The 21671-nt window shown below is 51.3% G+C and overlaps 2 protein-coding genes across 2 annotated transcripts; both read right to left on the bottom strand.

Moving 5' to 3' along the window:
• Positions 1–7640: 7640 nt before the first annotated feature.
• On the bottom strand, positions 7641–21249 carry LOC117056023 (zinc finger protein 398-like). Its single transcript, XM_033166042.1, has 8 exons — positions 21204–21249; positions 18431–18814; positions 16939–17065; positions 13654–13773; positions 11398–11505; positions 10706–10828; positions 9513–9596; positions 7641–8353 (listed from the first exon to the last, which is right to left on the bottom strand). Exons 1-8 carry the CDS (start codon positions 21228–21230, stop codon positions 7641–7643), a joined length of 1686 nt encoding a protein of 561 aa, XP_033021933.1. The 5' UTR covers positions 21231–21249.
• LOC117056159 (multifunctional methyltransferase subunit TRM112-like protein) lies at positions 15135–15528 on the bottom strand. The gene is given in 2 exon segments (XM_033166331.1): positions 15135–15341; positions 15343–15528. Coding segments are annotated over 2 exon segments (378 nt in total). The 3' UTR covers positions 15135–15149.
• Positions 21250–21671: the final 422 nt, after the last annotated feature.

The following is a 21671-nucleotide window of genomic DNA, read 5'->3' as shown; positions in this document are numbered from 1 at the left end:
TGAGCTTTGGGCAGTTGACAACCAGGCTGAGAATCCCACGGTCCTCCAGATCTTTGACTCCAACTCCCACCGTCCTTTCCCATGGGCCGTGCAGCCTGGGCAGGGTCGATGGGAGTTGGGAGTCCATCTGCAGTTGGAGGGCACCGCTTTTCCACCTGTGGTTTAAAGAAACCGTAGGTTTGTGTTCTTTTCATCGGGGATCCGCAGAACCTTGGAAGTTTTGTGTTGCTGGGCAAGGTCGTCCGTGTTGGCCGTCTTTCCCGGAAAATGAGGCTGAGTTGAGCTTGGTGGAGCGAACAGTGGCACTGGTTAGATATAAGAATGCAACTTGGGTGTGCAGTTTTTTAACCTGGAGGTGAATTGTAGTTTTGCAGCGTCCTTTTAGGGGGTGGTTTTCCCTCTTGCTTTCCTTGGGGTTCTTCAGAAAGAAGATGAGGCTTCGCGGGGTAGCTTCTCCATGACTGTCCCTCTTCCCTTGCACTATGCCGTTGCCATAGAATATTGGTTGTGTTATTGATCATTCCGTTCAATGGTGAGGCCCACAGGCCTGGCCAGTGCACACTAAACGGCGACCCCAGCCTCATCTCCACTGGGGATGGGGAGCCCGTGGCGCTCTAGGTTTTGTTTGGCTCCCATCTCCCCTCGGCCTGAGCCTGAGGACTAGAAATGCAGCTCAGAAACAACCGAAGAGGTCCCTCATGCCTACTCTGCAGCCACACGTGTTCTGTGTGAGGGTGCCCTGGTTGGGCCGAGGGGAAGGGAATCGCAGTTGTTGTTGTTTTGAAAATGCAGTTTGCTTTTAGGGAATTGCTTGATGATCGGGGAAGGGAATCAAGGAGCTTCTCTTTGCGGAGCTCAATACTGCCGCTTCGCTTGGGCAGTGAGCCAAGCCCTCCCCCCCCCAAGGAAGCCAGGAGATTAGCCAGCTGGTCCAGTGGTGGATTAGGAGGCAGCTGGTTGAGGTAGCCATCAGCTTGTCCCCAGGGGATTAGGAGAGGTCCTGCTCTTCGGAAGAGGCACGGGGGCACTCTTAGCCCAGGGAACACCTTGTTTTGAAGCCTCTGCGCTTGTGATAACGGTCAGGGTGGAACATGCTGGTGGAGAAAGGCCAGCGGTGTGGCGTAGATGCTCGGAGGCGAGGGGCTTGTTGCCTTTCGGCTGGCACGGGGGTGGCGGTGGTCCTGCCATCTTGGGTGATGTGCTTGCGGCTGCATCCTCTGGGGCAGAAATGTGGCCGCAGAAATGAGTGTCAGCGCCATAGTGTCACATATCAGTGGTACGCACAAAACAGAGGAGGATTTGGGTTATCTGCTGCCAAGCAGAGATGGGTCTGGATCAAGGGGCCCGGGTGAGAGGCTGTATGGGGCTCTGGCGGCAGCCTGGCCGCCCCTTTGCCAGCCCAGGGTAATTCTTCACCTTCCTTGCAGATGACTTGAGGGTAAAGACAGCTGTAGGCTTTTAAGAGCTGTCAAGAGCGGGCCCTTCACCCATTAGGCATCCATCTGTGTCTTGCTCTAGCCTTGCACATCAAGCCAGCCTCATCACCATTATTATTATTATTATTATTATTATTATTAAAAGCAGCATGCTCATGTTAATTTCCATCCTTTGCCTTACCTCCTCCAAAATACGATCTACAAGCATTCTTAAAACAGTTGCAAAACTATGTGACAGGGTGGAAGCGGTTGTTGATGTCACAGCAGCTAGCCAGTAGGTGCTCTGCACAAGTGGATGTCTATCCTCCCCCCCCCCCCCAGCTCTTTCACGCAGATCCACTTTGAAAACCTGCAGACCCACGCCACCCCCGAAAGCTTTTTTATTTGCAGAGCAACGGGGGAACCATCAGTATGCCTCCCTCGCTCTTAAAACGAACATCTGTCTTTACCCTGAATGTACTTTTCGCCACTTGGGCTACTGTACTGTCTGGCATTTCTGATTCTCTTCGATCGTGGTGCGGACAGGCTCCGGAAAGTCGTGCACACACCCAACTGTATTAGGGCCGGTGCAGAGGGACGGAGAATGCTGGCTGAAGTTTTGGCAGGCCGGGATCTTTAGATACGCCAAGGAGGCTCCGGGAAATAAAAAGTACAGATTTCCCTTGTGGCTGTACTTGGACTGGGTGGGGCTGCAGCTCAACGCCGAGTGGTTAAAGCGAGTAAAACGCCGCGAACTGGTCTCATCTCTCCACTTCGCTTGTAACGATTCTTACACTTTTATCACAGCCGCCCCCCCAACCTGGGCCTCTCCAGCAGGTTTGAACTACAACTCCCAACAGGCCCTGTTGGGAGTTGTAGTTCGAACCTGCTGGAGGGCCCCAGGTTGGGGAAGACTGCTTTACCAGGGCCATGGCAGAACGGAGAACGGCAGTGGCTGCTCACTTAGCTGGAGAACCAAACGGGGTGTCCTCTTCGTAACGGCCAGAATGTGCTGCCTGAAGCCCCTTCTCAGGGTGGTGATGACGTCGGAAAAGGCAGAGCGTCTGCTGGCCTGTTTCCTACGATGGCTTGAAGGAACTCAAGAGAGCAGGTGCCATTGCTCTAGGGGGCGTCTCCCGCCTCTGAACATTATCGGGAGATTAATCGAGCTTCCCTCCCCTGCAGTCTCTTACGAGCACCATCCGGATTGAGAAACGCCCCTTCCTCTCCCCTCGCTTTGGCGATTCTCCGTCTACGTCAGCGGCAGCACAGAAAGGGCAAGAGGGTAGATGGAAGCGGGTGCGGAACAGGTTATCTGTGCCACTACAGTGGGTGATTTGCCCATCCCGATTGAGTGGGAGCGAGCACTGGCCTCGCAAAGGCAGGCAGATTGGGGCGGCCTCGGCGAAAATGCCTGCTGTGTGTTTGTGTATGTGTGCAAAAATCATTGCTGTAGGCATAGGACAGCCTCCGCCAAGCTGGTGCCCTCCAGGCTGGCTTGTGGACCGCTGGGAGTTGTTGCTGGGGCGCCGGCTTGGCGAAGGCCGATCGCCAGAGCCATCTCGCACGACTTCTCCCGGTGCGGCTGTGCAACCAGAAGGGAGCGCCACTCCTGGCCGCGGCCTTGCAGCGAGGTCGAATTACGCAGGTGTTCCCACAATAGCCTAGCCGGGTGGTGCTGGGGCGAGGGAGGGAGGGAGGGAAGGGGTGTGTTAAGAAAATGCATGGGTGCAATGGTGCCTGGAACGCAGGAGAGAGGTGGTTGGACAAACCTGTCCGGGTGGGAGCTCAGAGGGGCCTCCTCTCACGGCGGCAGGTTCTTAAAACCCGTTTGCTTCTGTCTGTTTACCTTCCTCTCCTGTCCTCGGACTTGTAATAGTTACTGACTCTCTCCGTTTTTAAAAGCAGCTGTTTCCGGATTTGATGTTGTGATTCTTACCTATTGTAAAGGGTTTAAATAAAGCTTCTAGATGTTCAACCTTGGCTGCCAGCTTTAGTCTGAATTCGTTTTTCGTGGCTCTGGGTTCGCTCTCTGTCGTAGGAAGCTGCCTTGAGATAAGAGTGTGGCTGTCGGCTCATCTAGTTCAGCGGTGCCTAAACTGACCTGATAACAAGTCTACAGGGCTTCAGGAAGAACATCTCTCCGAGTCCTACCTACCTGCCTGTGGATGCAGTTGGGTTTGAACCTTCAAAGGAGGTGCCCTTCCACTGAGCTTTTCTCTCGCCTCTCTCCCTTTCCTTCCCCCTGCCAAATGGATGCTTTAGTCGAGATTCCCACCTTGCAGGGGATTGGACTAAATGACCCTCAGGGTACTTTCCAACTCTGCAGTTCTATAATTCTAGGTTGGTGGCCATCACCGCCTCCTGTGGCGGTGAGTTCCATAGTTCAGCTCTGCACTTCATAAAGTGCTTTCTCTTTCTGATGGCAAGAGCTGTTTGGCAGCGGAACGGTCTCCCTCAGGAGGTGGTGGGACTCTCCTTCCTTGGAGGTTTCTAAGCAGAGGTTGGAGGGCCATCTGTCACAGATGCTTCGGCTGAGATTCCTGCATTGCAGGGGGTTGGACTAGATGACCCTTGGTGCCCCTTCCAACTCTACCATTCTATGAAAGCAGAGTGCCCTACGGATTTCAAAACGCAGCAAATGGCAAGAGAGCTTAAAACACTGCCTCTAAGCTTCCCGCGACGCCCCCCCTTGCCCTCCAAAATACATGCGTCTTTTCCGCGGAAAGGAAAAGCCCTTGAAATCGGCTGCATTTACATGCTGCTAATCTCCCTGATGTTAAAATGAATTTGCGCACAGAAAGGATAATCCTAGTTTCCAGCTAACGGAATAAGGAATTAATAATGCCGGCAGCCTCTTAAGAGGGGGGGTGGGGATCTAAGGCTCTGGCCTGCTTCCTGCAGAAGTTGAGGGCCTCCACTCGATGCCGCAACCCCTCCTGCCCCCCCAAAAAATCAAGGAGACTCCAACTACATGAACCACCTTAGCCAGCCTGCTGTGTTCTTCAGGTATCTGAAGAAGTGTGCATGCACACAAAAGCTTATACCAAGAACAAACTTAGTTGGTCTCTAAGGCGCTACTGGACTATTTTGATATATATATTTCGACTGCTGTGTTCCAGATACAGTCATACCTCGGGTTACGGCCACTTCAGGTTGCACGATTTCGGGTTGCGCACCGTGCCGAACGCAGAAGTAACGGAACGGGTTGCTTCCTGGTTTCAGCACTCGTGCATGCGCAGAAACACTAAATCGCACTTTGTGCAGAAGCACCGAATTCAAAGTGTTGGTGCTGACCTTTAAAGCCCTAAACGGCCTCGGTCCTGTACACCTGAAGGAGCGTCTCCACCCCCATCATTCAGCCCGGACGCTGAGATCCAGCTCTGAGGGCCTTCTGTCGGTTCCCTCACTGCGAGAAGCAAACCTACAGGGAACCAGGCAGAGGGCCTTCTCGGTAGTGGCGCCCGCCCTGTGGAACGCCCTCCCATCAGAAGTCAAGGGAATAAACAACTACCTGACATTCAGAAAAAACCTGAAGGCAGCCCTTTTCAGGGAAGTTTTTAATGTGTGATATTTTTGTATCTGATTTTTGTTGGAAGCCGCCCAGAGTGGCTGGGGAAATCCAGCCAGATGGGCGGGGTACAAATAATAATTATTATTCTTATTATTATTATTATTATTATTATTATTATTCTTATTATTATTATTATTATTATTATTATTATTATTATTATTATTATTATTGTGTCGTGCGCAGACGCAGTGGCGCGGGTTGCGAATGGGCCTCCCGCACGGATCAGATTCGCAACCTGAGCGTCCACTGTATCCTGAATTGCAACTCCCAGCTGTGCAGGCCGAGTCTTGCGGGAGATGACATCCAGAACATCTGGATGGTGTCAGATTAGCGAAGGCTCCCGTAAGTTATCCCACTGTTTACTTTTAGGAATCCACCGAGTAATACGGAGGAGAACCTACTTGCTGTTGGTCAGCAGGTGGCCGAAACGAGACTTGGGAAGATCAGACTGGAGTTCAGGAAGAAAGAAAGAGGTCTGTGGATACTTGGAGCTACTTTCTAGGAGCTGGGCGTGTTAAGGGGTGACTGGAATACAGCGTCTTGAACTAGGGGTGATCCTTCCAAATGTGGGGGTCAATATTGCAAACAGGGTTTGTTTGTTTCCCCCCCCCCCAGAATTGGATCGTGCCCAACAAAGGAAAATCCATATTAAATGTGAGCAGGTGAGGAATACAAGCTGCGTTTTTGAATTAAGGGCACCATGACAGTAAAAAGCCATCTGACAGTAGAACGGACTCCCTCAGAAGGTGATGGACTCTGTTTTTAAATAGGCTGGATAGCCATATGCCAGGGTTTCTTTAGCTGTGTTTCCTATATTGTAGTGGGTTGGACTAGATGACCCTTGGGGGTCCCTTCCAACTCTCCAATTCTGCGAGGGCGCTGCAAAAAAATAATGTTCGTGTGATGAGCCTAACTCCCCTCCTGCAATAAGCACCAGACTGAGCTTTGGGTTGGTTAAGGGCACCATGCAAACAGTTTTAAAGGTATTTTGCATAAAGAATATAAAAAGTTTGGAGAGCTGTTCTGCCTGACCCCGAGTGCTAGTTTTCTGTGCTAAATTCCCCACCTTCATCAGTACCTTACCAAGACTCAGTAAGTCGAAGCACATGCCAGTGTCTTTGAACGTATTTAAGCTGCAAGACAAGTGGAAAAACAGAACTTGTTTCAAGCAAGTGACAGGCTCTGGAGAAAACTCCACGCTTGCAGCCGGGTGGTGGTTTATTATTTAGGGAGCACCTCAAACCATACAAAAACAGGTCCTGCCCCACACGCTTATAATCTTTAAAAAATAAGCTGCTGCGGAAACCCTGGAAGGATTGCAAACCCATTATGCGGATAAGGACAGCGCACCTGAACTGGACAGACGGACAAGAGAGGCAACACTGGGAGAGAGAGAAAATGTTTATATGCCAAAGGAGGGAAGCAATGAACTGCTGGGGGGCAAGCAGAGGCCAAGGGTTTGGTGGAGGTGCTCTTAGGGGTGGGTAGCGGTACCCGGGGGGCTCTCAAACAGCGTAAGAGGATCTTCCCCAACTCAGGGGCTCTCCAGTGGTTTCGAACTACAACTCCCATCAGCACCCCCAGCTGATGGGAGTTGTAGTCCAGAACCGTTGGAGAAGGCTAGAATGAATGGAGCTAACGGGCACATCTGCATCCAGGCTTGGAAGCTGCAGAGCCGTTTGGCCATGCCCAAGAGTCTCTGGGAAGAAGGAGCCAAGCAACCGTCTTGTCAGGGGCTGGCAGCATGACAAGAAGTGGACTACAGCACCAGCCAGGGAACCCCCTAGGGAAGCCTCAGAGGAGGAAGGGTCAGAGCCCAGGGAGTGGTGGAAGGTAAGAGGGGGAAGGAGGGGAGGAATGGTTGGTGGCAGAAGCAGCAACAGGCTTTAGCGAGCAAGATGGGCCAGGTGGAGAAAGCAGTTCAGACTCGGATGATGAAGGAACGGCTTAGGGAGCTGGGTATGTTTAGCCTGGAGAAGGGAAGGTTAAGGGATGATATGATAGCCATGTTCAAATATATAAAAGGATGTCATATAGAGGAGGGAGAAAGGTTGTTTTCTGCTGCTCCAGAGAAGCGGACACGGGGCAATGAATTCAAACTGCAAGAAAGAAGATTCCACCTAAACATTAGGAAGAACTTCCTGACAGTGAGAGCTGTTCGGCAGTGGAATTTGCTGTCAAGGAGTGTGGTGGAGTCTCCTTCTTTGGCGGTCTTGAAGCAGAGGCTTGACAGCCATCTGTCAGGAATGCTTTGATGGTGTTTCCTGCTTGGCAGGGGGATGGACTGGATGGCCCTTGTGATCTCTTCCAATTCTATGATTCTATAAGTGGGGGGGGGGAGCAAAAGCATCCCAGAAGCTTGCCGCTCCTGCTGTACTCAGCTCCCTGCCTTTGTCTCCAAGGACATGGTCGACTATGTATGTAGCAGAACAAAGGACACAGATTCCCCCCTTCCCTCTGTTGTAGGCTGCTTGGAAAACAGGAGACTTAGGGAGCAGAGGGCAGATACCTTCATTCCCGGCAACTGCAACGATGGGTGGCAGTGCTGAGCTGTAAGCTGTATTCCTGAATGAATAAATAAATAAAATACACCGCTGAACTGTGCACCTTGTGCGCTGAGATACACCTGAGCCAGCGCAGAAACCGCCCCATTAATTTTCCACTCGGACGTCGACCTCTGTGCCCTCGGGCACCCGGGCAGAGCCCGCCTGTCCCTGCTGCTGCTGTTCCTCGCCGCTGTGAACCCTCCAGTGGTCCTTCAGGGATTTTTTCCTCCGGAACCTCTTCCCGCACTGGGTACAGGCGTAGGGCCGCTCCCCGGTGTGGGTGCGCTGGTGCTCCTGCAGGTGGTGCTTGCAGATGAAGTCCTTGCCGCACTCGGCGCAGTGGTAGGGCCTCTCGCCCGTGTGCAGGCGCAGGTGGGGGACCAGGTGCTGCTTGCGCACGAAGCCCTTCCCGCACACCGAGCACCGGTAGGGCCTCTCGCCCGTGTGGATCATCCGGTGCCGCAGCAGCTCCGAGGGGCAGCTGAAGGCCGTCCCGCAGAAGGAGCACTCGTACTGCTTCCGCTTCTGGTGGTTCATTTGGTGCATCTGCAGGCTCAGCAGCAGGCTGAAGGTCTTGCCGCAGTCCGGGCAGCGGTGCGGACGGTCCACCGCCGCTTCCGGGATGCCCCCGGCCGAGGGAGAGACGGGGTGGCTCCCGCTGCAGGCGCCGCGGAGGCCGGGGAGGGGGCGGCTCTCGCCGATGGTGCCATTGAAAATGGGCGCCACCGAGCCCCCAGGGAGGAAGAGGAGGAGGGGTGGGTTGGCAGGGTCTTCCTCGCCCTGCGCTTCCTCCGGGTGCGGCTGGGCTCTGGCGTTAGCTGTGTGCCAAGGAAGAGAGAGGAAAGGGTTTGGTGTAACAATTTTTTGGCATGTTAAACACTGAAACTGAAACTCATTTAGAAGAAAGGAAAAGGATTTGGACGGTTGCAGCACAGAGGCAGCTGGACACGATAGACGATCTTTCTATTGCAGGGGTGGCCAACTCCCAAGAGATTGCGATCTACTCACAGAGTTAAAAACTGGCAGTGTGATCCCTTTTTGGGGGTTCAGGTCAAAGTTTTTGAGCTTTTTTTTTTTTAAAGGAAGGCCCGTTTTCGGGGGGGGTTCAGGTCAGAGTTCTTCCAAAGAGCTCAAGCAGAGTATCGACCGGTATAGAGTCCTGTGAGGTGGTATACAAATTAAATAAAAATAAATACATGCTGGAAGCCAAGCCTTATGAGGAACGGTCGAGGGAGCTGGGTACATTTAGCCTGGGAAAGAGGAGACTGAGAGGAGATAGGAGAGCCATATTCAGATATTTCAAGGGCTGTCACATGGGTGGATCATGCTTGTTTTCTCCTGCTCTGGAGCTACAAGAAAGGGGATTCCGACTAAACATCAGGAAGAACTTTGATGGCGAGAGCTGTTCCACGGTGGAACCGACTCCCTCGGAAGGTGGTGGGCTCTCCTTCCTTGGATGTCTCTTGAGCAGAGGTTGGGCGCCCATCTTTCACAGGTGCTCGAGTTGAGGTTCTTGCATTACAGGGGGTTGGGCTAGACGACCCTGGGGGTCTCTTCCAGCACTTACAATTTCTATGCCTCTCTTCCTTCCCATTTTATCCCAACAAATATGCGAACAGGTGAAGCTGAGAGACTTTGACGGGCCCAGTGAGTTTCGTAGCCGAGAGGGGATTCGAACCCTGGCCTCCCAGGCCCTATTCCGACACATTAACCTCTACACCACACCGGCCCCTAACCACTCTGCACCATGTTGGGCCCTTATGCTCATGGAAGCTCCCCCACCGCCCAAGGAGGCATGAGTGGAATTGCAGAGTTGGGAGTGATCCCCGAGAGTCATCTAGTCCAACCCTGTGCATTGCAGGAATCTCAACAGATGGTCCCCCATCCAATTTGAAACCATGCCGGACTCTGCTTAGCGTTGCAAATGTGCTGGCGGTTTGCCTTGCTGCCCTACCCCTGCTCAAGTCTCCTACTCACCATTACAAGCGCTTTGAGGGCTGTTTCCTCCATCCCTTCGTGCGGGAGGCTCCTCCTGTTTGACCCAAGAAATTGCATCTGACCCTGTCGAGAGGGAAGGGGAAAGGGAGATTTAAGTTGCTTTGAAAGCCAACTGACCCCATAGCTCTGCCCAGATCAAATGGATCAATAAACATCCACCCATGTCATCCTCTGTATTGAGCTGGCAGGTTACTGCCTTCTTGACCACTGGACCCAATCTTGGTCTTGTCCGCTCCATCCACCGGAGCCCGTCTTCGCATGCAGGGCAAGCCCCTAACTCACCGAGGGCTTGAGACCCATTAGCTCCCATCACCTGGTTTAGCTGGACATTAGAAGTCATTTCCCAAGTTGTTTACACTGTCGCATGCTGACGGTTTCTAGAAGCCCCAGGTGAGAGCTGAGTGCAGGGTGGGTATATTATTATTATTATTATTATTATTATTATTATTACTTTTTAAATAATACCCTGCCCATCTGGCTGGGTTTCCCAACAGAATATTAAAAACAGGATAAGACATCAAACATTAAAAACTTCCCTAAACAGGGCTGCCTTCAGATGTCTTCTAAAAGTCAGATAGTTTTTCTCCTTAACGTATGAAGGGAGGGTGTTCCACAGGGCAGGTGCCACTACCAAAAAGGCCCTCTGCCTGGTTCCCTGTAACTTGGCTTCTTGCAGTGAGGGAAGCGCCAGAAGGCCCTCGGAGCTGGACCTCAGTGTCTGGGCTGAACGATGGGGATGGAGATGCTCCTTCAGGTATACTGAGCCGAGGCCATTTGGGGCTTTTAAGGTCAGCACCAACACTTTGAATTTATTTCACAAACTCGTCCATGTTGCTTCCTTTTTTTTTTTAACAGCTGATGTTTAAATTATGCACCATACAATGCAGATATACAGTTACAAGGTTGCCCCCAGGCAACAGGAAGGTTTCTTTGAGCCATCGCAATATGCTGCATAAAATGCCGCAAATTTTCAGCTTTGAAATGGGACTGAAATGCCCCACCCAGGTCAGTGGTTCTCAAAACATTTTTTGTGAATTGCTTGAAACTTCCTTGAGTGTTGAAGGCATTTGCCAGAGGTGCTGGGTCCCTGGTCTGAGCGCCAGTACCCCCCCCCCCCCCGCTCTTACAGTTCTGCATGAGCTGCTTTGAATCTCCAAAATCCCATCGCTCACCTGCGTTGTCTAAAGTAGAGCCCTTGTGAGTTTCTGCTTCCAAGTTGCCCCCCTGCAGCGACTCACAGGGGTTGGCTCCTTCTCCGTCACTTGGTAAAGTATCCAGTCCAGAAACCGTATAATCTGTTGAGGAGCCAAACAGCAGAGGCCAGATCGGTATTGTGACATCACAGTTTTGTTTTCAATTCCTTTCAATATATTTATTTAAGGAAGAACGCACAGCACAACGGCATACAAGAATACAGAGAGAAATGAAGGAAGGTAATCCAACGGAAGTAAAATTAAACATGCAAATTCGGGTTGTTTCAATCACGATCCCTTCACACAGGGAAGGAATTTTCTTCAGTTGCCAAACACGGGGTCAACATCTCCACCAAGCATCTGCTACGACCCCAAGCTCTCATTCCTGGTCCATCATTGCCAGTTGAGGCTTCATGAGTGTTTGTGTGAAATTAAAACAAAATAAAAAATAAATTCCTTCCAGTAGCACCTTAGAGACCAACTAAGTTTGTTCTTGGTATGAGCTTTTGTGTGCATGCACACTTCTTCATATCACACATACACTCATGGAGAGATAGAGCTACACAGCAGCAGCCAGGAAACGAAGCCTCGATACGGATAACCTAAAAACAGAACAAGTCTCTTGTGATGACATGGGAGAGTGGCTGTTGTGGTGCTTTCAACATACTCACAGTTGCAGGTCCTTTGACAAAGGGCTCCGTCCTCGGCATTGCCATTGCCCTTGGTACACAATTCCTCCTCCTTAATCCATGAGATATCTGTCCTGGAAATGGAAGATTCTGTTTCCGGGAGATAACAGAGAGAGAGAGAGGTTTGAGCTTTCCTTTGTTTTCCGGGTTTATCTGAAAACTCAAAATGCAGCCTGCTTGTTCCCTCCTGGGCAAAACAAACGGGTTTTTCCAAGCACCCAGGAGAGCTGGCTCCACCATGCGTTCAGTGTATGGCGTTGGGCAAGCAAGAACCAAGGACATCTCAAACACTTTTTTTACAATGGGTAGCCTTGGTTGGTGAGACGCGGGTGGCGCTGTGGGTTAAACCACAGAGCCAAGGGCTTGCTGATCAGAAGGTCGGTGGTTCGAATCCCCGCGATGGGGTGAGCTCCCGTTGCTCAGTCCCAGCTCCTGCCAACCCAGCAGTTCGAAAGCATATCAAAGTGCAAGTAGATAAATAGGTACCGCTCCGGCGGAAAGGTAAACGGCGTTTCTGTGCGCTGCTCTGGTTCGCCAGAAGCGGCTTAGTCATGCTAGCCACATGACCCGGAAGCTGTACGCCGGCTCCCTCGGCCTGTAAAGCGAGATGAGCGCTGGAACTCCAGAGTCATCCACAACTGGACCTAATGGTCAGGGGTCCCTTTACCCTTTACCTCTAGCCTTTGTTGGCGCACTGACTCGGAGTTTAGGGTTGCTAGCAGGAGATTTCACGAGAGCCCTGCAGAAACGGTGGAGCACACGTGGAGAGCTTAAAAGTTCTTGCCGTGCTGTGCGGATCTGGCGCAAAGAGAGCTTTTAAGTTCTTCTCCTTGCATGCATTTAACTTGCACCACTCCAGGCAGCCTGCTAAACAAAGCTGCAATTGTGTGAGCTAAATGCAGGGGAGATGCTTTTTGCTGCCTTGGCAGCGCCAAAGTGCCCTCCCTGAGGGGCAAGCCTGGGCATTGTGTGTTGAGGTCCTGGGCTGCCCAGACGGCAAGACCCCCACTCTCGGCCTCACTAAAGTGGTCCAAAGGAAAGCAGAGGAAGATGTTGGGCAACTGATGTGATCATACTGCTTGGGCAGTTCTTGAGATGAATGAGGGGTAGGACTGTAAAATGGGCGTCAGGATTGCTGGCAGCTCCCAAGAGCTGGTCAAAGGCCTGGAAACGATGCCTTGTGAGGAACGGCTTAGAGTGCTGGGTATGTTTAGCCTGGAGAAGAGAAGGTTAAGGGGGGATATGATAGCCATGTTCAAATATATAAAAGGATGTTATATGGAGGAGGGAGAAAGGTTGTTTTCTGCTGCTCCAGAGAAGCGGACACGGGGCAATGGATTCAAACTACAAGAAAGAAGATTCCACCTAAACATTAGGAAGAACTTCCTGACAGTGAGAGCTGTTCGACAGTGGAATTTGCTGCCAAGGAGTGTGGTGGAGTCTCCTTCTTTGGAGGTCTTTAAGCGGAGGCTTGACAGCCATCTGTCAGGAATGCTTTGGTGGTGTTTCCTGCTTGGCAGGGGGTTGGACTGGATGGCCCTTGGGGTCTCTTCCAACTCTAGGATTCCATGATTCTAAGATTTGCCCTGCTCTGCTCCCAACATAATATCTCCTGTAAGGGAAGCATTTCCAGAATTTGGTCTCTCCCTTCCATTTATACATGAGCAGCAAAACGTTACTGCTGGAAGATCCCAAAACAGGAACAGCGATTTCCCCTGGGATGCTTTGGAAAGGACAGAGTCACACACACACCACCACCACCACCACCATCATCATTTATTATTTACACCCCACCCATCTGGCTGGGTTTCCCCAGCGGCTTTCAACAGAATATTAAAATACAATAGTCTATTAAACATTAAAAGCTTCCCTAAACGGGGCTGCCTTCAGGTGTCTTCTAAAAGTCTGGTAGTTGTTTTTCTCTTTGACATCGTGATAGGAGGGCGTTCCACAGGGCAGGTGCCACCACCGAGAAGGCTCTCTGCCTGGTTCCCTGTAACTTGGCTTCTTGCAGTGAGGGAACTGCCAGAAGGCCCTCAGCGCTGGACCTCAGTGTCCGGGCCGAACGACAGGGGTGGAGATGCTCCTTCAGGTATACTGGGCCTTTGAGGCCACTTAGGGCTTGAAAGGTCAGCACCAACACTTTGAATTGTGCTCTGAAACGTACTGGGAGCCATTGTAGGTCTTTCAAGACCTACAAAATACACAGCATTGAATTCTCAATTTAAAATTTGATACCTGTTTTGGAATCGGATGGAGGTTCCTGAGCACATCCTTCTGAGTTTTTCTGGCCCAGAATGTGAGGAGCATCTTCTTGCGCAGTGCAGGTGAAATTCTCCAGTTTAGAAACGGCAAAATCTGTTCAAAGGAGATGGGGAAGGGAGAACAGTGCCGTTAACGAAGATCCCATTAAAGGGCAGTATTTTATTTTTAAGAGAGGCCCGTCCTAAATTATAATTACCAATTCCATTTACAGTGCCTCTCCAAGCAATCTCTCAGTATGATGAAGCATATATGCAACAACGGCATAGAGTTAAAGCAATTAAAAACAATTACATATAAAAATACCAGTTCCAATTGCAAAACTAACTGGGATAGAAGTCTCCAACGGGGAGGCTTGTTGAAAGGAGAGCATTCCAACAGGTGCCGAAAAGTTTAATAGAGACTGTGGCCGTCTGATATGTAACAGCAGGGAGTTCCAAAGGGAACTCTAAAACAACTTTAGGAACGCAAGGGGATGGAGTGAAGTCCCTGGTTCATTCAGGACAGCCTAGACAGGGTGAACGAGAAGCCAAGTTACAGGGAACCAGGCAGAGGGCCTTCTCGGTGGTGGCACCCGCCCTGTGGAACGCCCTCCCACCAGATCTCAAAGAGAAAAACAACTACCAGACTTTTAGAAGACATCTGAAAGCAGCCCTGTTTAGGGAAGCTTTTAATGTTTAATAGACTATTGTATTTCCCCCCCCCCCAAGAACTTGCATTTATTTACATGCACAAAAAAGCAACCCAGTATTATATTTTGAGCATCTCCTTTCCCCAACAGAAAAATAAGGGTGCTGGGCTTTCCACAAGAACATATCCCACCCAGTGGCGTTGCTAACCTCTGCGCTGCTGGGGGCGGCGGCAGCGCAGAGGCACCCCCCTGGGGGAGGGGCACGACGCGTGCGCCGTGACGTCATCATGACGTTACGACGCACGTGTATGCAGAAAGAGGGGATTTCCCCCTTTCCGAGGCTTTTTTTCGGCGGGGGGTGGTGACCAGCGAGGAGGGGGTGACAAGCGTGACACCCCCCCCTCGCTGGTCGGGGGCCCCCCCGCCGGAAAAAAGCGGCGGAAAGGGGAAAAAGAAGCAGAGCGGCGCTTAAACGCGCCTGCTGTGCTTCCTTTCCAGGCTTTCCCCGCCCCCCCCCCGGCGGTTTTTTTCGACGGGGAGTGGTGGCCAGCAAGGAGGGGGTGACAAGTTTGACACCCACCCCCCTCGCTGGTCGACACCCCCCCCACCGGAAAAAAAACGGCGGAAGCACCCCATCCGTGTGCTGCTGCTCCCGGGGTGACGGAGGGAGCGGCGGCGCGTGGGAGTGGCGGGAGGGGCCGCCGCTTGTCACCCCCACCCGCCGCTGCTCACCCTGTCACTGGGGGCCTACCGCCCCCACCGCCCCTCCCCAGCGACGCCCCTGATCCCACCCACCCCTCACCCCTCACAGCTTCTCCAAGCTCCATTGCCACAAACCAGCTCATGTCTCCTCTTCGCTCAGCAACATGTTGGGTATCCCTTTAGTTATGGGAAACTCACGCCCAGTATTTGGGCATTTCAGCACACTTTCAACCACTTCCACCTCCATCAGCACATGATGGACTTTTCGAAGGAAATCCTCATTGTTCTCGAAGTCAGGGATGGGCTCAGGGGGCAGGTCTTGATCGGTGACCCAAACTCTCCGCTGCCTCTACCAAAGCTGCCCATTCCACCTTGGGTACCATCCGCGCTCTGAACTCCGGGTTGAAATCTACATTGTTCACCTTCACTTCCAGGGCCTGGATACGAAGGGGGAATCCTCCACCAGGCTTCCCTCCTCGCACGTGGGAGGTGAGCACGTTGTGCGTCGGGAGCTTCATGTTTTCAGGACAGCGGCCACCAAAGCCTACACTATTGTATTTTAATATTCTGTTGGAAGCTGCCCAGAGTGGCTGGGGAAACCCAGCCACATGGGCAGGGGTATACATAATAAAATAATAAAGTCCAAGTGTCTCTGCGTCCAGTCCCTGTGTCCGTGGGTTTGCGCTACTGCGCATGTGCCCCATGGACGGCCGTTGGGACTTGGAACGCAGAGAGACTTGCATGGGCGGCCTCCAGTCGCAACCAGTCTATGGGGGGGAGGGGTTGTGCGTGTGTGTGTGTTTTTCAGTTTAAAAAATCAATTGCAGGGAAAACTTGGGGGGGGAGAGAGAGAGAGACCCGAACTGCAAGTCTGGGTGCAAGTGGTTTTTATTACGTTTTTTTTAAGGGCCTCGGGAAGCGCAGCGGCTCCTTCATCTCCGCCCCCCCCCCCCGAGGTAACAAAGTGGGCAAGAGGAGCCTTTAAAAACTCTTCTCTCTCGACCCGCAACCGACACCCTCCCGCTGCTGCTGCTGCCGCCCTCCTCCTCCTCTTTCCGGGTCTCGCCCAGGCAGCTGGAGGAGGAGGAGGAGAGCCGGCAGCGAGGGAGGGAGGGAGGCCGGTCGGCTGAGGGGAACACACCGTTCTAGCCCCCGTTAATTTAACGGGCATAATACCCACTAGTAATAAAATAATAATAATAATAATAATAATAATAATAATAATAATAATCATAATAATAGTAATAATATTGAACCACCCTAGGATCTTCAGATGAAGGGCAGTATACAAATTTTAATAATAATAATAATAATAATAATAATAATAATAATAATAATAATAATAAACAATCCCATATTCATGGTAAGAGAACCAGCTATGACCTCCCAGGGAAGCTTAGGGGTATTTTGGCCCATTGATTTATTTCATATCTTTCCTCAAAGGACCTCAAGGTTTCTCTCATTCCAGTGTGGTGTTGTGGTTAAGAGCGGTTGACTCGTAATCTGGGGAACCGGGTTCGCGTCTCCACTCCTCCACATGCAGCTGCTGGGTGACCTTGGGCTAGTCACGCTTCTCTGAAGTCTCTCAGCCCCACTCACCTCACAGAGTGTTTGTTGTGGGGGAGGAAGGGAAAGGAGAATGTGAGCCGCTTTGAGACTCCTTCGGGTAGTGAAAAGCGGGATATCAAATCCAAACTCTTCTTCTTCTTCTTCTTCTTCTTCATCTTATCCTCAAAACGGCCCGGCTGAGAGGTAGGTTGGGCTAAGAGACAGTGGCTGGCCCAAAGTCGCCCATTGAGCCTCATGGCAGAGCAGCGAGATTCGAACTCCGGCCTCCCAGGGTCTAGTCTGATCCTCTGACCACTACACCACACTGCTGCCACCACAGCTTGTGCGTGCGGCAAAAGGGATTCCACGGAGATCCTTACCGAGGGAGATCAGAGACTCTCCGTTCCCCTTGGCCACGTTTTTGTACAGCTCCTTCTGCCACTCTTCCATCCTCTCCCACTTCTCCCGGGAAAAGGGAGCCAAGTCGTCACCAAACGCCGCCGAGACCTGGGGGATCGCAAGAGTTAGCAAGAAACGGAGCCGTCGGCGAGTTGCAAGACAACTTTCCGTAGTTCGAAGAGCGAAGTTGTTGTTTTTTTTAAAAGGACAAAAGCGGAAATTGAAAACCATCCAGTTCGAATCATGCAGCGCTGAAAGGACTCCCCATATTCTGAAAACCTATTTGATCGGGGTGTTTCAGGACCCACACATTTTGTTAATCGTCTATGCCCTGAAGTGCTTTGCTAAGTAAGAGAGGCAAAAAAGGTGTGGAGCCACTGACTTGGACCGTGTTAAGAAAGTGTCAAGGATATTTGTGCAGGGAAAACTCAGGACGCATCCAGCAACCCAGTCAGAAGGGCAGGGTACAAATAATATATAAGGGCCATGTTCAAATATATAAAAGGGTGTCATATAGAGGAGGGAGAAAGGTTGTTTTCTGCTGCTCCAGAGAAGCGGACACGGGGCAATGGATTCCAGCTACAAGAAAGAAGATTCCACCTAAACATTAGGAAGAACTTCCTGACAGTGAGAGCTGTTCGGCAGTGGAATTTGCTGCCAAGGAGTGTGGTGGAGTCTCCTTCTTTGGAGGTCTTTAAGCGGAGGCTTGACAGCCATCTGTCAGGAATGCTTTGATGGTGTTTCCTGCTTGGCAGGGGGTTGGACTGGATGGCCTTGTGGTCTCTTTCCAACTCTAGGATTCTATGATTCTAATAAAATTATTATGTTTTTCCTTTGAGAATGTGGCGTAATTTCTACACGTGCGGGAAATACCTGTATAATTCATAGGCCTGTGAGAACCCCAGCTGCCTTAAACATCACAAAATCCACCAGCGTCTGTTTTTATTGTAAATTCAAAGCTTGCTGAGGATTTTAGCCCTGATTCTTCATAGAATCTTACAGTTGGAAGGGACCCTGAGGGTCATTCAGTCCAACCCCCAGCCATGCAGGAATCTCAACTCAAGCATCCGTGACAGACGGCCATTCAACCTTTTTATTCATTTTTTTAATTTTAGTTTCCTAGCACAAGAAGGGCTAACATGTTTAGAAAAAAACATGCTTTTCTGCCGGACAGCCACCCAGTACTGAAGGAACAACCCAACTAGATATCATAATCGAAGAATAATTTCAAGAAGAATGGTTCAGAAAACATAAGCAGTCTCGGGGTCATGGGTTCGAGTCCCGCTTTGGGCAAAAGATTCCTGTATTGCATGGGGTTGGGCTAGATGATCTACGGGGTCTCTTCCTATGATTCTGTGTGCCTCAAGCTCCTTGGAGGAAAGCTGAGATCTGAATGCAATAAATAAAACCACAGCCTGATCCTTCGCAGAACTGCCACTGCAGACGTCCCCAATTCTGTAGGTCTGTCCTTACCTTAGAAGCTCCTGCCGCCGTGCTGACCGGGACCTTCAGAACCCAGAAGTTCCTGTTCTTCAGGAGGTCCTCCATGGTCTCCATCCTCTTCTGCAGCTGTCCGTACTCCTGCAGGAGAGTCTCCAGGGCTGACCACCGGCTGTCCAGCTGGCTCCCCAGCTCGGCCACGGCCTTTTCGCAGTCCCCAAATCTCTTCTCGGCCGTCTCGGACCTCTGCTCCAGGCTGAGGAGCCTCAAGGCCTGAGCTTCCACCGTCCTCTCCACTGCCTGGACAGCCCCAACCACCGTCCACAGAGAAATCGAGGCCGTCTGCAGCTGCGCCTCTTTGGGGAAGACGGCGTCCGCGACAGGAGCAGCCGCGACTTCTGAACTCCACCTTGAAGTCTGTTCCCAAAACAAGGATGGAAGGAGTGAGAGGACAGGCTCTTAAGTCACCAAGGCAGTTCCTCGCCAACCGGGCGCCGTCGAGTTGTTCTGGACTACAACTCCCATCAGCCCATGGTTGGACGGCACCCGGTTGGTGAGATCTGCAGCAAAACATCAGGTGAAAAGAAAACCACGCAGTTAAACTATGGAACTCACTTCCACAAGAGGCACGGATGGTGTCCAACTTGCGGTGGCTTTTCAGTGGAACCTTGGTTCTCGAACGGCTTAGTTGACGAACAAATCGGCTCCCGAACGCTGAAAACCCGGAAGTGTTCTGGTTTTCAAATGTTTTTTGGAAACCGAATGTCCAATGCAGCTGTCGGCTATTGTTTCCAGGGCACCTGCGCCAATCGGAAGCCGTGCCTTGGTTTTCAAATGTTTTGGGAATCTTCCGGAGCGGATTAAGTTCGAGAACCAAGGTTCCACTGTATTTATCTCTTATCTGTTTATAAAATTTGTATGCCGCCCTTCACACGAAGATCTCAGTGCTGTCCACAGCATAGAAACACAGGATGGAAACACAACATACATAATAAAAACCGGTTGGCATCGGTCTGTTTTGGAAGAGGGTGAAGTCAAACTGTTGGAGAGTTACAGCGCCTGCTGTAACTGTAGAAACAAACCAGGGCAGAGACATGTTACAGGTAGGTAGCCGTGTTGGTCTGCCGTAGTTGAAACAATTTTTTTTTAAATCCTTCCAGTAGCACCTTAGAGACCAACTAAGTTTGTTATTAAGGGATGCGGGTGGCACTGTGGATTAAACCACAGAGTCTAGGGCTTGCTGATCAGAAGGTCGGCAGTTCGAATCCCCGCAATGACGGGGTGAGCTCCCGTTGCTCGGTCCCTGCTCCTGCCGACCTAGCAGTTCGAAAGCACACCAGTGCAAGTAGATAAATAGGTACCACTCCGGTGGGAAGGTAAACAGCGTTTCCGTGCGCTGCTTTGGTTCGCCAGAAGCGATTTATTCATGCTGGCCACATGAGCCGGAAGCTGTCTGCGGACAAATGCCAGCTCCCTCGGCCAGTAAAGCGAGATGAGCGCCGCAACCCCAGAATTGTCCGTGACTCGACCTAATGGTCTGGGGTCCCTTTACCTTTAAGTTTGTTATTGGTTTGAGCTTTCATGTGCATCGTGCGCACTTCTTCAGATACAGGGCAGAGACATGTTTTGTCTCTTTAAAGAGGATTCGACAAATTCACAGAGGGGAGGGCTATCGACAGCCACTAGCCATGATGTCTCTGCCTTGCTGCCACAGTTGGAGTCAGGGATGCTTCTGAATCCGTTACAGGAAACCACAGGAGGAGAGAAATGCTCTTGTGCTCAGATCTTGCTTGCAGGTTTCCCAAAAGAGGCATGTTGGCCGGCTGCTGGACTAGAGGGGTCATTCCTGCAGGCTGCTCTAATGTTGCCTCTGCATCCCTAACCTGTCATTCGCACCTCTGGCTAACAGCTGTCCTCACCCTGGAGGCCTCTGGATGCCACTGGACCAACTCCCATCAGCCTCAGGCAACGTAGCCAATAGGAACAAAGGAAACTTCCTTCTGCTGCCCATTGGTCCTTCTACCTCAGCAGTGTCTGCACTGACCGGCAGCAGCTGCCCAGGTTTCAGGCAAGGGAAGTTCCCAGTCCTACCCAGAGATGCTTTTACCTGTTTGTGAAAAAACTGTATCCCGTTTTTGAGGTCACTTACAACAGCGATATATGCCGTCTCTATGCTATGCGATAAAATCAAATAAAACCAAGAATGTGAAACATCTGGGAAAGCTTACACGGCATGTAAGACTCGTCTGGTGGGACTAAGCCAGGACACAAAATTTGGGGCAGTTTGGAGAGAACTTATTGAATATACTAACAGGGAACAGCTGCCACCACCAACCTCCGCAGCAGCCTCCTCAGATATATGCAGCATGTGAAAATTGTGTGATTTGAATCTCTGTTTTTCCTTCTTTTTAGCTCCCTTTCTATGTTCATATTCCTTCTGCAAAGTACACACTAGTCATCTATATTATTTTCATCTGCTTCCCATCAAATTATGAGTCACTACCCCACCCATTGTGTTTTATTGCTTTCTAAGCTATGTGCAAAATTAGTAAGAACAATGCAAAATATCCGGGAAGCATTCAGGGTTGCAAAGGCGTCTCCAAACAGAGCAGTCTTAGCCAGGTGCCTGGGACGCCTGAAACGTCTTTACCTTTTTCTATACACACACACACACACACCCATGCACGTTGGTGGTGCAATATTCTGAATCATTGCACCGCCTAACCCTTCTTCTCCCAGGGAAAGCTCAGCTATCGCCCACCCCCAGCAAGAGCGCACCATCCCATCCCTGCAGAACCAGCCTCACCTGGGCAGGAGGGGGCCATTCAGCCATGGTGCTGAGCTTTTGCTGGGCGCTGGGTGGGGGGAAAGGGGCGTGCGCGTCTCCTTTCAGAGGAGCAGCAGTGCACAGGATGGATGGACGGATGCAAAGGGAACCGGGAAGATTGGAGAGGTTTGCTGGGAGGCAGGAAGGCGATGAAAAAAGAGAGAGAGGCGAGGCTGCGGGAAAGCAGGGGAAGAAGCGACAGCACCATCTATGGAGCGTCGCCTGAGCAGGGAGCGAGGAGGCTGCGCCGCTTTCCCACGTGCAAATAAATAAAAGCCGGGTCCTTTGTGCGCGCGTGGTGCGGAGATCTAAAAAGCTGGCAGCAGCGCCCGGCTGCAAAATCTACCCCCAAAAAAATCCAGCTGAAAAGTTTTGACCCGCTTGCATTTTAAACAAAAACAACAACCATTGTGTTGCACTGCACGGACACGCATCCGGGTGCAGGAC

This window comes from Lacerta agilis, chromosome 12 (genome assembly GCF_009819535.1).
Source record: "Lacerta agilis isolate rLacAgi1 chromosome 12, rLacAgi1.pri, whole genome shotgun sequence".
In the NCBI taxonomy this organism is placed as follows: Eukaryota; Metazoa; Chordata; class Lepidosauria; order Squamata; family Lacertidae; genus Lacerta; species Lacerta agilis.
This window is presented reverse-complemented; position numbering and strand designations above follow the sequence as displayed.

What these genes read in the sequence shown, in the direction of transcription:
- LOC117056023 (XM_033166042.1), bottom strand. Translation starts at nt 21,230, where the DNA reads ATGGCTGAATGGCCCCCTCCTGCCCAG. An exon ending in AGAGTCTCTGATCTCCCTCG is followed by an intron (nt 13,774 to 16,938) that starts GTAAGGATCTCC and finishes TCCTTTGAACAG; the next exon opens with ATTTTGCCGTTTCTAAACTG. An exon ending in TCCATCCGATTCCAAAACAG is followed by an intron (nt 11,506 to 13,653) that starts GTATCAAATTTT and finishes TCCCGGAAACAG; the next exon opens with AATCTTCCATTTCCAGGACA.